Source organism: Acinonyx jubatus, chromosome A1, assembly GCF_027475565.1.
Source record: "Acinonyx jubatus isolate Ajub_Pintada_27869175 chromosome A1, VMU_Ajub_asm_v1.0, whole genome shotgun sequence".
NCBI lineage: Eukaryota > Metazoa > Chordata > Mammalia > Carnivora > Felidae > Acinonyx > Acinonyx jubatus.
The window spans coordinates 143708655-143724277 of record NC_069380.1 but is presented as its reverse complement, the minus strand read 5'-3'; the positions used below and the strand labels follow the sequence as shown (position 1 = coordinate 143724277).

The 15623-nt window shown below is 36.8% G+C and overlaps 1 protein-coding gene across 16 annotated transcripts in view; it reads right to left on the bottom strand.

Moving 5' to 3' along the window:
- The window catches only part of ATG10 (autophagy related 10), a 427978-nt gene that overhangs the window by 187836 nt on the left and 224519 nt on the right, over positions 1-15623 (bottom strand). For all 16 annotated transcript variants that reach the window (XR_008299455.1, XR_003413818.2, XM_053224540.1 and 13 more), the window contains one exon: positions 3736-3843. Coding sequence is in view for 14 of the 16 variants with exons in the window: in XM_053224540.1 (XP_053080515.1) it covers positions 3736-3843 (108 nt within the window). In the remaining 2 variants the exon portion in view is untranslated. The remainder of the gene's footprint in view (positions 1-3735; positions 3844-15623) is intronic.

Sequence of the window (15623 nt, the reverse complement as noted above, 5' to 3'; positions counted from 1 at the left end):
GACAAGGAAGTGAGTAGATTTTCCACATCATACATGGCCAAAATAAAAACAAAACAAAACAAAACTGAAGCAACTATTAGCAAAGTCATTCCTTTAAAAACTTTTAAATCAGAAATGTACAGATTTGGAACTTTTGGGCTTTAAAATCTAAAGAGAACTTAGCAGTCCCCTAGCTTAGTCTTCTATACAATAAAAGACTTCTTTCTATAATAGAGGCTAGGTTACATGCTGGTGGCCTGAGGACCATGTGCAGCCCATAGGTATAGTCTGTGTGACCTGCACAATTTTGTTCTGTTTTGTTTTCTTTTGTTTTAATTAAGCCAACACACAAAAATCCAGGTCTTTGCCTTGTCTTGAAAATCCACCTGGAGCTGTATGTCTGCTGCCCCTATTGGACGAGTCATGCCATGTCCACTTCTCCACAGTCCTGCCACTTTTGATACACCCACTTCACTCATTCATCATCTGCCTGGTGCTTTAAGCATCTCAGCATTTCAGTCAATGACCACTCACTATTCCAGACAGAGGGTTATCCACTCTGTTGCTGAATATCTCCACAAAAGGAGAGGGAGTATACAACTCTGCAAGTTGACTGATTTCACTGTAGGCAACACTAAACATTAGAGAGAATTATCTAGAATATTTTACAAACACAAACTAGTTCTATCCTCAGAAGCAGAGTAAATTTACTCTTTCTTCCACAGAAGAGGCTTCTAGGTATCTGAAGACAACTAACTTGCCTAGGCCTTAATTTGCAGTTTAATGTCTCCAAAGCCCCAGATATTCCTCATAGTAATCTTTGCAAGCTCACCTGTGGCCCCTGAGATGCTTCTCTGCATGGATGAATTCTATTTATGATTTATTTGTTTTAACTCTTACTTGTGTATTCATTTATTATACATTTTAGTTATCAGTGTTCTTCACATGTAATAATGTAATAGTTCCTTGATCTAGATGAGTGGTTCTCAAGCTTTTTGGTCTCAGGATCCCTTTTCATGTTTAAAATTAATTGGAGATCCCAATGAGCTTTAAAGAAAGTTGTTATCTATTGGCATTCACTGTATTAGCAACTAACACTAACATTATTAAAAAATATTATATGTATTAGTTCATTTCAAATACATGTTAACATAATGGCATATTTCTATGAAAAATAAACACATTTTCCAAAATAATATCATCTCCCTGCTTTCACCTAAATACAGAACTTATATAAATATTTCGCTGTAGATCCCATTTTGTTGGTTTCAGGTTACTCTTTGGCAGTGGACACTGCTGAGGCCCCACCCACCTCCCCTTAAGGCCAGTGTACCCATCCCCACTTAGCTGTTTTGATTGTTGGCTGATAACACAAAGCAGAATACCTAGTAACACCGGAGACACCCTGCTTGGGAAGCTATGTCTACCTCTACTTCATCCAATGAATGACCGACAAGCCAATAATTGTCACAGAGTACAAAAAGACCCATCCCAATGACACAAAGCAGAAGTAAATCTAGGTGTAGTTTGTGCTCCAGAGCTTCCCATGGGGTCAGACCCAAGCTAGTTTCTAGCTGAGAGCACATTCTTCCTTAGCTTTTATCCCTTGTCCTATCCTGCTTCTGTCACTCACCCCCTTCTAAAAGTTATCCCTAACAAATCAGTGAATAAGCACCTCCATCTCAAGCTCTGCTTCTGGTGAACCCAACCTAAGATATCTCTCATCTCACCAAGATTACTGCAATATCGATGCTGTCATACATCAGTTCAACTAACCATCTCAGCTGCGCAGCATCTCAATATGCTAGGCATTCTATTATAGAGCAGTGCACTGGTTCTCAAAATGTGATTGCTGGCCCAGCAGCAGTAGCAGCATTCGGGAACTTTTTAGAACTGCAAACTCTCAGGCCCATTCCAGGCCTACTGAATCACAATTGCCATCACAGAGATGTGCCATAATTAACCAATCCATTATTGTTCTGTATTTCCGCAGTTTCCATTTTTTGCTAGTATAAATAATGGTGAAATGAATGTACTTGCAGTTAAATCTCTGTGTACATTTCCAATAATTCTATGAATATTTGTCTTCAATTTACTTTGAGGTAGAAGTATTAAATTAAAAAATAAAATGTACTGATAGATGAATAGAGGGACAGACATGTAATAAAGCAAGCACAGCAAATGTCAATGAAAGACTCTAGGTGAGGAGTATATGGATGTTGACTGCTAAATTCTTGCAACCTTTTCATGTTTCAAATTTGTTAGAAAATGTTGAAAAGATTTCTATTTTATGAGGTTAATTCCTAGAATTGGAATAGATTTTTCGTAGTATGTGCCTGTCTTTAAGCTCTGTGAAGTTAAAACATCAACCAGAAAGTGTCAGTTCCCTCACACTGTCAACACTGCTTTTTAGTTCTTTTCAAATCTCCGCCAACTTGTTAGGCATAAACTGGTAATTCATCTTTTAAATCACCATTTCTGTGTGCATTTTTTAAGTTAATATATAATGAATTGAAAAGCTTCCTAATGCGATGTTGGTTATTTGAACTACGAAGCAGTAATCAGGATTTGAGCGCCTACCCAGGGGCACTTAGCTTATTACCAAGCACAATACCCTCAAGAATAACTTGCAAACTGAATTATATTGGCAAGAGTTACTTCTAGGCCAGTGTCATACACAGGCAGTGGGGAAAGAGAGGTGGGAGTCTAATGCCAGATTGCCAAATGGGTCTGACTTAACAGGTCCTAGGAAATGGTTCTTTCTTCCTTCACAAGAAAATCGTAATCTCGCATTTTACCAGAATGCTCAGAATTCCAAGCATTAGTATTTTCTTCCTTTGTGTTGAGGCAATTAGATCCCCATCAATTCTATTTTATAATTCAAGTACTTTACTTCAGAATGGGCTCTACAAAATTATGGTGTATCCAAAGGATGAAATGCAATGAAGCCATTTAAAGAACTATGGAATTCTACATTTACTGACATGTAAAGAAGTCTATGATATATTACTTGTGCATTGAAAAAAAAAGAAAAGTATGTACATGTCTGTACGACAGAAAATTTGTGGAAAGATATTTATTATAATAGTGGCTACATCCAGTTAAAGGACATATGGCAGTTTTTGTACTCTTTACATATTTCTTGTTTACTTTTGCCATAAATATATAAAAATTTCTTTATTAACAATAACAATATAAGAAGGCTATTTGCATTTTGATAAAAATAAAATTGAAAGTATCCCAGAAAACCACTAAGCCATCAGCACCTTATTAAAATTTAATTTAGGAAGATTTTTAAGTCAAGGTTAAAGTGCCCTAAGGAATGAGACCCAGATCCAGCATAGTTTAAAAGGCATAGAGTTTTAAAGGGAAAAGAGTTAAAGGCAGACTAGGCAAAGAAGTCTCCAGCTATGTATTAATCAGCTAAGGGACATGTCTGTGTTGTCCTGGGAGGATTTCACTGGAGAAAAATCAATAGGCAATGGAAGTCATCTGTGGTCTTCAGATCCAAGAGAAACCAAAAGGGTGAAGGCTCAGAGTCTGTAAGGACTCAGTAGATCTTTACACTACCACAATTCCTGCTTTCGATATTATAGAAGAAAATACTTCCTGACCAATGATATTCAATTTTTGCCTTATAGCAGGCCCAGGATCCAATGCCAGTTAATGTTTTCAAATATATGTTTAAGATTTAAATTGTTTCCTTTATACTTCAAAAAGACTGAAAAGGAGAATAAGACATATTAAACCACTTACCTCAATGGGTAGACATGTCTGTACACAGGCAGATGTTCCCGAATGTGACATCAGAGTCTCGGATTTAATTTGAAAGTGTGTTTTGCACATGTAGCCTTCAGAAGAGTCCTGTGTTGCATCACCAAAGAATACATAAGAAAATGCCAATTATTTTAAGAATTCATCATTTTAAGCACTATAGTTTTCCATAAGTTTCAAACTGAGCAATAAAAAACTAAATACATTCAAAGAAATGAGATAATATGGATAAAGAAATTCATCCAATAAACCCTGGACATAGTAGCTACTCATTGAATAGAAGTTTTAATCCTCTACCATTCTCACTTATTAATGATGTTTCCCCCTTCTCTTAGATCTCCCTGCTCCTTCCTAAGCAGTCCATAGCACATAAGTCATAGAGCAAAACTTCTGGTTGGCAGCTGTTAAAAAGCATTTAAACTTAAAGAAATATTTCATCACATATTAATATTGATTTCATGGCCTATATAAAAAAAATTTAAGGAGAACTTGCAACAGATCTTGAAGTTAGAAGGGACCTTCCATTTTGACTTCTTGTTTAAGACAAGATCTCCATTAAACGTCACAGGGAAATAATTATGCAGCACTTGCCTGAGCACTTCCAGGAACCCACGCTTTACTCACTTACATGACTACCGCCTCCATTTTCATACATAGTACATTGTTCATTGAGAAAGTATTATACTGCATTGAAATGTTTATCTTTAACCTTAACTCAATGGTTTCAATTCTGCTCTCCAGAGTCTAAACTCTTTTCTACAAAGCCATTCATTCTTTAAAACCTTGATGACAATACCACCATTTTCAAATGTTCCATGGGGAAGATGGGACTTCCAAGCCCTTTACCAATTTGTACTGCTAGCCTCTTTCTTATATTTGCTCTTAAATACAGTAATGGATAATGTTTATCTAATTGTGGTCAGTTCCATTTTTTTAAGCAAAATTTGGTTGAATTCAATAAGGTCCTGTATATGGGGCGCCTGGGTGGCTCAGTCGGTTGAGTGTCCGACTTCGGCTCAGGTCATGATCTCGCGGTCTGTGAGTTCAAGCCCCGCCTTGGGCTCTGTGCTGACAGCTCAGAGCCTGGAGCCTGCTTCGGATTCTGTGTCTCCCTCTCTCTCTGCCCCTCCCCTGCTCATGCTCTGTCTCTCTCTGTCTCAAAAATAAATAAACATTTAAAAAAATTTTAAAAAAAAAGGTCCTGTATAAAAATGTTAACACCTCATGTACAAACATACCTACATATCAATGAATATTATTAATTCTCCACCAAACTATCATACTAACATTCACATTTTAACAGAAATAGTTATAATTAATGAAGATGAGATTACTGATTCTGACGCAGCAGTTAAAATACAGAATAGCATTCCAACTAAAACAATTCATAATTCACTTAAATACTTTTACTAAGATTCAAAAATCCAGTTTTTATCTATAAAATAAGAAAAGAAAAATTTTATAGTACATTTTAATATTGCTTTTTTTTTTTAAATTTTGTGTCATGCCAACAATGTAAGAGCATTGGATTTTAGGTACCTGAGCTAGTTTGAATAATGTCCCTTCTAAATTCATGTCCACCTGGAACCTGTAAATGTGACTTTATTTGGGAAACAGGGTCTATGCAAATGTAATAAAGTTAAGAGGAGGTCATACTGGAATAGGGTAGACGTGAATCCAATGCAACTGGCATCCTTACAAGAAGAGGGAAATTTGGTTACAGACACACAGATACACAGTGGAGAAGGCCACAGAAAAACACAGGCAAAAACTGAAGTGGTGCATCTACAAACCAAAGAATGCCAACAGTTGCCACCAATCATCAGAAGCAAGAAGAGGCAAGGAAAGATTTTTCTCTAGAACTTTTAGAGGGAGTGTTGCCCTGCCGACATATTGCTTTTCAACTCCCAACCTCCAGAACCATAAGAGAATGTACTTGTTTTAAACCATTCAGTTCATAGTACTTTCTTATGGTCGCCCTAGGAAACTAATACAGGAACTATATTTTCTGAGAAATCTGGCGGCACCTTTACAATGCCTCCCGGTTGCCTGGGCTGACACTTTACCAGCACTCACAAAAGAATGCTGCTGTTTGGTCCTGATCAGCACCAGTTCTAATTGGCTGGATCCAACTTGTTATGATTGGTTGATACCACTGCCGCAGGTTGTTAAACATTTTGAATATCATTCTTCCCTGTAAAGTAAGCTATTAGGTATCCAATATAATCACCTTTTATTATTTCATTCAAGTTATACATTTTGTAGAATTACTCATTTTTTTAAATTCTAGTTCTGCATCATCTAAACGCAAAGTACTTCCCCGATGTCCTTCTACCACTGAAATCTCTATATTTAGACAACATAAATGACATTTAATATTGGTTTAAATTGAGAAAGATATATGTAGTGAGTGTAGTTGTTGTTGCTGCTTTTTACATCAGGTATTTATTGCCCCATCTTCTGGAAGAGTAGTCAATTATCTTCTATGGAAGCATTCCCTACTTCCCTGTCAGTGTGGACATGGCCTCCCAACTATGAGAATGATCAAAGAACTCTGATCTGGCCAATAAGGACATCAGTCCTGCTGACCTCAGAAACTCAGACGGGCAGTCTACTCAGGGCCAATGAAAACAGTTCAGGACTTCAGTTAGGGGACGGGGAACGGTATTCTCTTTTCGACTGGATTTCAACCAGGAAGACAGGCAACCTTGGCAGTGCTGGCAGCCATCAAGTAATTAAATGGAGCCTGAGAATGAAGCCAATGCAGAGGAAAGCAAAGCCATGAGATGCAGAAAGACCAGATCCTGATTACACTATTTACACCACTCATACTTAAAGTTAGTTCTACCCTCAAATTTTGCAATTACCCGGCTTCAAAAAGCCCCTCCTTGGCTTTACCCAACTTGGATTGGGCTTTCTGTCACTTGCAACTAAAATAATCTTTCTATAAAATGACCTATATTGTGTTTATTATGTTAAAACTAGATGAGTTTTCCTGCTGTTGAGAATGGGCCTCCTATAACCACAGAAAGAGGCTCCTAAATCATGAAATAGTTTGACTTGAATGACTAAACTAGATGGTTTTCTACTATATTGTATGATCACCCTCATTATACTAGATAATCAATAGTTGATTATATAAAAGATTTACCAAATACAGTAAAACCATAATGATACGTGTTTGTGAGACAGAAAGTACTGGCAGTCTGCAATTTAAAAATAATCTAGCTATAGAGGGAACAAAAAAAAACCCTTTAGACATTCAGAGAAGAGTTAGAACTGAACTGTGTGTACTGAATCTGATTCATCAAATGAAGGTAACTATTCTGTTTCATGAGGGCTGATCATACAACCTCTTCTTACGGCAAATTCTAATACAAGGCAAAATACATCTCCTTTGACACCAAGAGGTTAAGTCAAAAATTCCTATACACCTGTGTTATAAAATCTAAATGTATTATCTGATCTCTTAGCCGATGAATTAAGATAGAGAGATGTGTCATTTTTAATATTACTTGTAATTTAAGGGATGTTGTTTCTATTGTGGGTACTTTCTGATACTACTTATTGGTGTCTATAAGGAGATACATGGGATTTTTGACACAGCCTATATATACAGTAAATTTCTTTTCAGTATCAATCTCTTAACAGTCAATTAAATATAGAAAAAAAGAGTTTATAGAATATTAGCTTCCTTTCAAACATTTACTTTCACAGAAGTAAATGTTCTCCTATGCTGTTTTAAGGCAGAAAAATATGTTCTCCTCTTCACTGTTGAAGGTTGCTTTTGTAGAGACAAGCAAACATAAAAGCATGAGGAACTGCCCCCTGAGCTAGTACTACAGTCTGTCTGGCCCAATAAATGATAATTAACTCAAATCTCAACTGACTTTCCTGGTAGACACTCAACTCTAGCTTCCTTGCATTCGTTCTGTAGTTATGATAGCTTACAATTCAATGTCAAGTTTTCTTTAATTTTTTAACATGTGTTAGTTTTATTTTCCCTAAGCAATCCAAAGTTAAGACTAGGCCCAGCCCCTGGGGAAGAAAGGGTCCTAACTACAGAGTCTGCTTGCACATAAAACACTGGTTCCTTGTCTCCACGGAGTCTGAAAACACTCTGGACCAGAACAGGAGAAGGCAGGAACAAAGGAAACCTTGCAGTTTATCCAACTCAACCCTATTGTGTTAGAGATTAGAGGATGAAGGACTTAAGTACTTTTAAGAGATCTGTCTTACAACTAATTGGGGGAGCCACTGGAACTGGAAAACAGGCCATATGACCCCAGTGCTCTCCATACCACACTAAGCAATTCTGCCAGAGATCAGCATCATGGTAGAAACATGCTTACTGACTGTTGTGGAGTGGTGAAAGCCCAAACTTTGCACACTGAGTAACAAGCTGAAGCACTCAAGGGTGATCTGGGAACCAGGAGCCTCCTTGTCATCTGGGAGCTTGTTAGACACACAGAATCTCAAGCTTTGCTCGGGAACCTCTGAGTCAGAATCTGTATGTAACAGGATCCCAGATAATTTGTGTGCACTTTTGGAGGCACTGAGGCAACATGTACTGCAATCCCTGATTCAAAGGGATTGCAGACTGATTACATTAAACAATGGTTCTCAACCTTAGCTGGGGTTCCCAGTCACAACTTCCCTGTAGTCTGTAATGCAGCATCCAGGATTGAGAATTACTTCACTTAATTCATTCAAGTTCCCATTTGGAACTCTAAGAACAGAGTCAACCAAGTAATCTGTAGCTGTCTCAAGGGAAATGGCCACAAACAACTCCCAACCTTTAGGAATAGTATGCTCACTTGGAGCTCTCCATATACTAAACTGGCCTCTGCAAACACTCATCTTGAGCTGTGACAGTGCTGAGACTGCTTTTTAAGTGGTCTTTACTACTACCTCAAACCTTACTTTCTGGCAATTTGCCCAGCCTTAACCTAGGCCTCTGTAACTGCCATTAATCTCATAACTTAAAACTGTCACTGTCCTGTATCTAACTACACTTCAGCCATCAGAACTCCGTGCTGCCCATCTGCCACAAAGCAGGTTGCTTCATTCCATCACTGCAGAAGAGAAACTAATAGAATGTGTCCAGGTGCTGTAAGCCAAACACCAATTAAAAAGAGAACACTTCCTCTGCACAGTCAAAACTCAAGTTATCTCCACAGAATGCCCTTCACTTTATACCAAAATAAGGAATAAAGACTTAAATGAGAAAAAACAATGCCATAAATGTGCTAGATGAAAACACTAGAAAATATATGTAAATGATTTTATATTTGTATGTTTATATATATATATATATATGTATATACAAAGATATTTTAAAAATAGACAAAAACTTCACAGTCATAATAAAATATTGATAATTTCCACTCCACAGAAAAAAAAAACCTAACACCATAAAATCAAAAGACAAACATCAAAATATGAAAAATAGACTTGCAGCCATATCATAGAAAAGGACTAATTATGTCAATATATAAATAGCTTTAATTTCTACAATGTATTGACAGTTCCAATAAACCAATAAGAAAAAGACCAGCAACTTAATAGGAAAATGAGTAAAGGATATAAACAGTTCACTGCAGAGGAAGTACATAGGGATATTAACCATATAAAAATAGGTTTAATGTTTCCCATAAGATAAATGCAAATTAAAACTGTGTGATACCATTTTTTTACCTATCAGATTGGCAAAGATAAAAAAAAGCATGAAAATATAGCGGGTAGATAAAGATATAAATAAAATGGTAGACACTGTCCTATGTTGCCAGGGCAGGGTAAATTAGTATAATCTCCTCAGGAACAAGTTGGCAATACCTATACACATTAATAATGCACGTGTCTTCCACCCAGAAATGCATCTTACAAATAGAGTTGCACATGTAGGAAACAGACTTCATGGAATGATACATATAAAGTATTGCTTCAACAGCATAAAATTGAATATAACCTAAATGCCTATCAGTGAAGTTAAATAACATTGTGGTATATCCAAATAATGGAATGTTATGTAGCCATAAAAATTGAGTAAGTTCTACAAGTAGTGATATGGAGTAATAACTAAAATAGATCTTTAAGGGGAAAAATGTGCAGAACAGTATGCGTGTGTGTATATTATGTCATCATTTGTTTAAATACAAATGCATACGCTTTTGTGTGTACTGAATATATCTGGAAGGACACCCAAGACACTGATATCAGTGGTGACCTCTGAAAGTGTGGGTGAAGAGGGTAGTAGGGTTAGGAAGGAAACTTACTTTTTTAGTATACAAAGCCTTCTGTGCCTATAAGTAACAAATACTTCATTGATTGTTAAACAAATCCTTCATTGATTGTCCTTTGAACATATGTCTCCAGGCTATCACACTGCTGTAATAAATCCCAATCTTGAACTTCTAGGGAGAAAATGTCTTGGAAGCTGTATAGAAAGCTATAGAGACAAGTTTTCTAGTGTGGTTCTGATTGTGTATTGGAAGGGGATCTAAAGATTTCTTAACAGAACATGTTTGTGTCTGCTTTCTCACAAGTTGCCATGGGCTATGCCACCCAGAGAGCTGTTATGCCTTTTGGAATCCAGCTATCCAAATAATTATAGGGCTTCTGTTGTTGAATTTTAATAAGGTTTTAATGGTCTCTAGCAAAACACTGCTATCTAAAAAAAAAAAAAAAAGAAAAAGAAAAAAAAAGGTGGTTACCTAAGGACCTCAGCTCTGCTTTGTAGTAGTCTTGCACATAGGACTCAAACTCAAGTTAACAGCCCAGAATGGCAAGGTTGCTGGGGAGGAATTAAGGGATGCAGAAGTTTCTAGGTCACTGCCAACACTGATCAAACAGTCCCTTCAGGGTCAGTGGAACCCTGAATAACAGGCCAAACCTAGGCCACAAATCTCAGGTGGTTATTCTTTCCTTCTGTAAGAGATCAAATCAATACTACCAGTAGCTGCCTATAGCTGATTAATCTAAGGGGTGAAAAAAGAAAGTAAAAACTGCCTCTGGAAAACAAAGATTATACTGGGTAGATCAGATGTTAAACTAGTACCTGTCCATTTTTTAAAAAGCCAAAGTTGGTGTAGGAAAGTAGTTAAGGATTTAGAGATCCTCCAGAACACAATTCTAAAAATGTTAATGTGTCCCCACCTCGTGCCCACCCCTCACACCCACCCAATCTTACTAACTCTGGTTCAATTTCTGATATCATTATACCTTCCAAATGCATTTGGAATGCATTTCCAAAAATTTCAAAAGACCAAAAACTCAAGAAACCAAAACCCAAAAGTAAAAATGAGGATATAACATATTTCAGCTTTGAAAAAAAGCTTTGTACATCTCTAATTTTCCCTGGTCTTTTAGTATTTTGGAGTTTATTCAACATAACACAGTAATTTATTAAATAATCTACCCTTACCTCAAAACTTTCTAGGGCAGAGGATTAGAGATGTACCTCAGCTCCAGCTAAGGAAGCTGGGGCTGTCCTTGTGGGGGAAAAAAAAATTCTGGCTGGGTCCCATCCAATATAGGCTGATACCCCCTTGCTTCACCATTTTCACAACACAACCCATAATTATTGCTTTTTTCTGTTTGACCTAACGTGTGAATGCCTACTGAACATATTTGTTCATTCGCTGGAAATCAAACAACAAAACACACGTGACCACAGGCCCTTGACTGGAGACTCTCTGATTCTTCCCAATTAAAAGAGCTTTCTTAAGCAAGGCCAAGGTATGAAAAGAAAAGATAATCTGTAGGAGTTTGACTGAAATATTCTCTCCAAGGCAGCAGCATATCAGTGGGTTATACTGCCTTCTATCACAATACCTAGTTCAGCAGTGAATCTTGCCTACATTAGCACACTCACTATATACTTTTATTAGATTTAAATTCTAATCCATCTGTAAACAAGACAAAGAGAAATAATTACATTATTATTAAATATAATAAACAAAATCTAAATATTATAAATCTTGATGATATAAAAATAATAATATAATTTAAAAAACAGAAGTAGAACAGGAAGGAATGTGGGAGATAGTATAAGCACATTTAATTCTTCATCTATCACAACAGGAATCAATTTTTATTGTCCAAAGATGAGAAATCAGGAAGCAGATGTACATTATTTAAGGTTAAAGGGATAACTATGAAAATAACACAGATGTTCAATAACTCACAACAAAAGATGCCATGATATAGTATTAGGTGGAAAAAGTAAGTTACAGAACAATGATCCCATTTACATAAATATATTATAAGTGTGCATTCATATATTTATATTTACATAGAAAACAAACTACATATCTGAAACAGAGGAAAGAAAATATTTTCTTCTGTATTTTATATATCTATGTATTATAAAAGTTTTTACAGTGACCATGTACTGTTTTTCCTTGTAAAAATTAAAACAAATAAAGTAAAATAAAGATCCAACCCATGTAAGAAAACACTATTCTAGGAAGACTAAATAAGGAAAGTTTTAAACTTTCCTTCCACTCTGAAATCAAAATTATTCTAAAAACCACAAATGTTTTTACATATACTAATTTTTGTTTTTCTCTCCTTTTTAAACTAACCCTCTAGTTGGTAAACCAAAACAAGGTCAATACTTCTTTCCTAGAATTCTAGCATATCTTTGGCAAACATCTTTTTGGCTACTTAAAATTCCAATTTTAAGGGTCTTCAATTCTTTGTTTCATTCAATGAAGACATACCGAGAGGCCTGTCACTCTGCTCATTTGCCTAAAAAGTTGGTTTTCTAACAACAGCTCTGCTCCCTTTTCCTGGCAGGACTCTCAGACCTGCCAAGTCCCCCCTCTTTTCACCTCCAGCCCATTCCTGACTTCGCAGATGAGCAGGAGAACACACTACCCTCCCCTTCCCCAAATGCAGGTCAAACACAGAAAAGCACACTGGCCCCAAGAAAAAAAAGGCAAAAGAAAACCAGCTACTTGTCAGACCAGAAAAGGTTACTGAACCAATTTAGTGACCTTATCTGATGGAAGCATGCATTTCTGTGTTTACACAGACCTACACAGCCTGCTTATTTCACACACGTTTTTAAACAATGATTACAGTTTAAAGGATGCTAAATCCCTTCTCTTTCTTGGAGCCAAAGCACCAAAAAGTAACTTTAAATCACATCAGTTCCATTTTCCTTTTTAACACTTTCAACAGGTATCTGTACAATGTTAAGTTTCACTATAAACCATTTTGTGGGATTTCAGTCTCTTTTTCTTCTTTTGCTTTCTTAATAATGTTTGCAGGTTTTCCAACTTAGCCATTTGGAGTTTTCAATTTTCAGATCATAGATATGGGACCTCCATCTGTGCCTCATACTTTTTTTATATTAAACAATTTGGTTTTGCCTCCTAGAGCATTCCGGCTTATCTGTGCCCAAGGAATGGCCAACAGCTACTATAAGTGATTAGAGGGGATGTGGGAAACCTGGTGCAGAAAAATATTTTTTTTCTCTTTGCTTCTACTTCCAATTTAACTTTATAGAGATTTACCATATTTTGTTCACTCTAGTTGAAATCTTCTTAAAGTTTTGTCATTGCTTTTCTAATATCATAGAATAAAAAACAAACATATAAATGACACAGGTTCTGACTTTCCCTGTCTTGATTTCTAGATTTAAATTTACTCCAAATCTGATTTCTTTCATAAATAATTTCTGTTTTATAACATTATCTCTTCTAAGCAAACCATTCAAGAGAATTAAGAGTACTGAAGTTATTTTATACTGAAAAGTAAACTGAAAGAAATGTGATAGTCTGACACTAGAAAATTATCAGGGTAGCAAGTTGTCACTTTGATTTCAAAGCATTATTCTTGCAAAGCAGTACAAACAATTTGTTAACTTTACTAGTTTCTCACAAAATAAAATGTGCCTGACCTTAAGCAGTTTAACTCAGAGAAGGCTCCTGCTGTGAGGGTGGGAGGAAGAGAAAGGGAAAGTGAGAAAGGTCTTCCTTTTGTATAGGTGCCATACAAAGTACTACAAAATGGGTAGCTTAAAACTAGAGATATGTATTATTCTCTCACCATTCTGAAACTGGGGGCTTGATGTCCAAAATCAAGGTGTTGGCACAGCCATGCTCTCTCTTTAGGCTCTAGGGGGAGAATCCTCCCTTGACTTTTCCTAGGTTTTGATTGTTGCCAACCTGCAGATGCATCACCCCAACCTCTGCTTCTGTTTTCATGAGGTCTTCTCCCTGGTGTGTCTGTATCTGTATGTCCAAATTTCCCTGTTCTTATAAGGACACCAGTCATAATGTACTTAGCACTCTAATCCAGTATAACCTCATCTTAACTTGATTACAACTGCAAAGACCCTATTTCCAAATAAAGTCACATGCACAGGTTCTGGGTGGACATGAATTTGGGGGGACACTATTCAACTCAGTATAGATAGCAAAGCAGAAAGAGGTGAGTGAAAGGCAGTCACACAGCTGCTGCACAGAACACAGAGGCAGCTTGCCCAAAAGAACAGCCAAGGTAGGACAGAGTCTATGGTTAGTATTTCAGAAGCTGTTCCAACCTGAGCACAATAAGCCAGATTCTCACGGCTACTGCTGAAAACCAAAAGGGTTTTGACCAATCATAGGGAAGAAGATACTGACAGCTTTTAGAGAAGGCTGCACAGTACTAGTACAATCACTGCTTTTTATACATGAGGCCTGAATACTGTGAGATTGAAGACTTTACTAAAATCATTCTACTTGCCAAAAAGAGCATTCAATATCCACTAATTGGATCAATATCAGGAATGTGGCAAACTCACACTGACAGAAAAGAGGGAAGAGGAAGAAAAAGAGGGAAGATGTTATCCTCTCAGTCTTTTTTATTAATGTAACAAAAGTTTCCTGACATATTTCCCAGAATGAGTCACAATCTCTGCCCTCATAGTCATCTCCATTCCAAGCCTGTGCATGTTTAAAGCTTTTCTACTGAATGCCCTCTCCTTCTGTATCTTCTATCAGAACTCCTGCTTCCCAGAGCATGACATGAGCAAATCTCAGAAGAAGAAGGAAGTCTGTTGCCTCTGTATCAAGGCAAGAGCTATGTGAAAGCTGGGCCAACACAATAGCCCACAATGCGACAAATCTTAGGGAGACATCTTTTAATACCTCTTCTTCATTTCCATGAGTTAATCATGTTCTCCCACTGCTCTGCTGCCAATCTTGGTTTGGAAACAGAACAGTTGAACTGATGATCATATATATCTGATAATATCTTAGGTTAAAATCTATATTTATTAAATGTAAATGTTTCATATAATGGCAATACACACTAATATCCTTCAAGAAGTTTTGCATTCTTCTGTTTCTTTAGTAGTTCTATAGAATGGAGACTAGATTTACCCTCCCATCTTAAGCAACTAGAAAGCTAAACAAAAAAACATGAAACCAGAATTTTCAGATACTGGGACACAGGCAGTGCAGGACAGTAATCTCTAAGAGATTGGAAATATACAAGGTGAGGTCTACAAGTGTCCCAACTCATTGTCTGGAGAAAGTTCTTATAAAAGAAAAGATAAAATGGCAGACGGTTCCATGGTGTGCTTAAATAATCTAAAGAATCAACAGAAAAAGTAATAAAAATAAATAAGAGAGTTTCAGAGAGTGTCCAGGAAGATCAACATATAAAAACAATAATTTTAGGGGCACCTGGGTGGCTCAGTTGGTTAAGCGTCCTGCTTAGGTCATGATCTTGCACTGACAACAAGGAGCCTGCTTGGGATTTTCTCTTTCTCTTTCTCTCTCTGCCCCTCCTCACTTATACTCTCCCTCTCTCACTCTCTGTCTCTCTCCCCCTCCCTCCCTCTCAAAATAACTAAACTTAGAAGAAAATTTTAA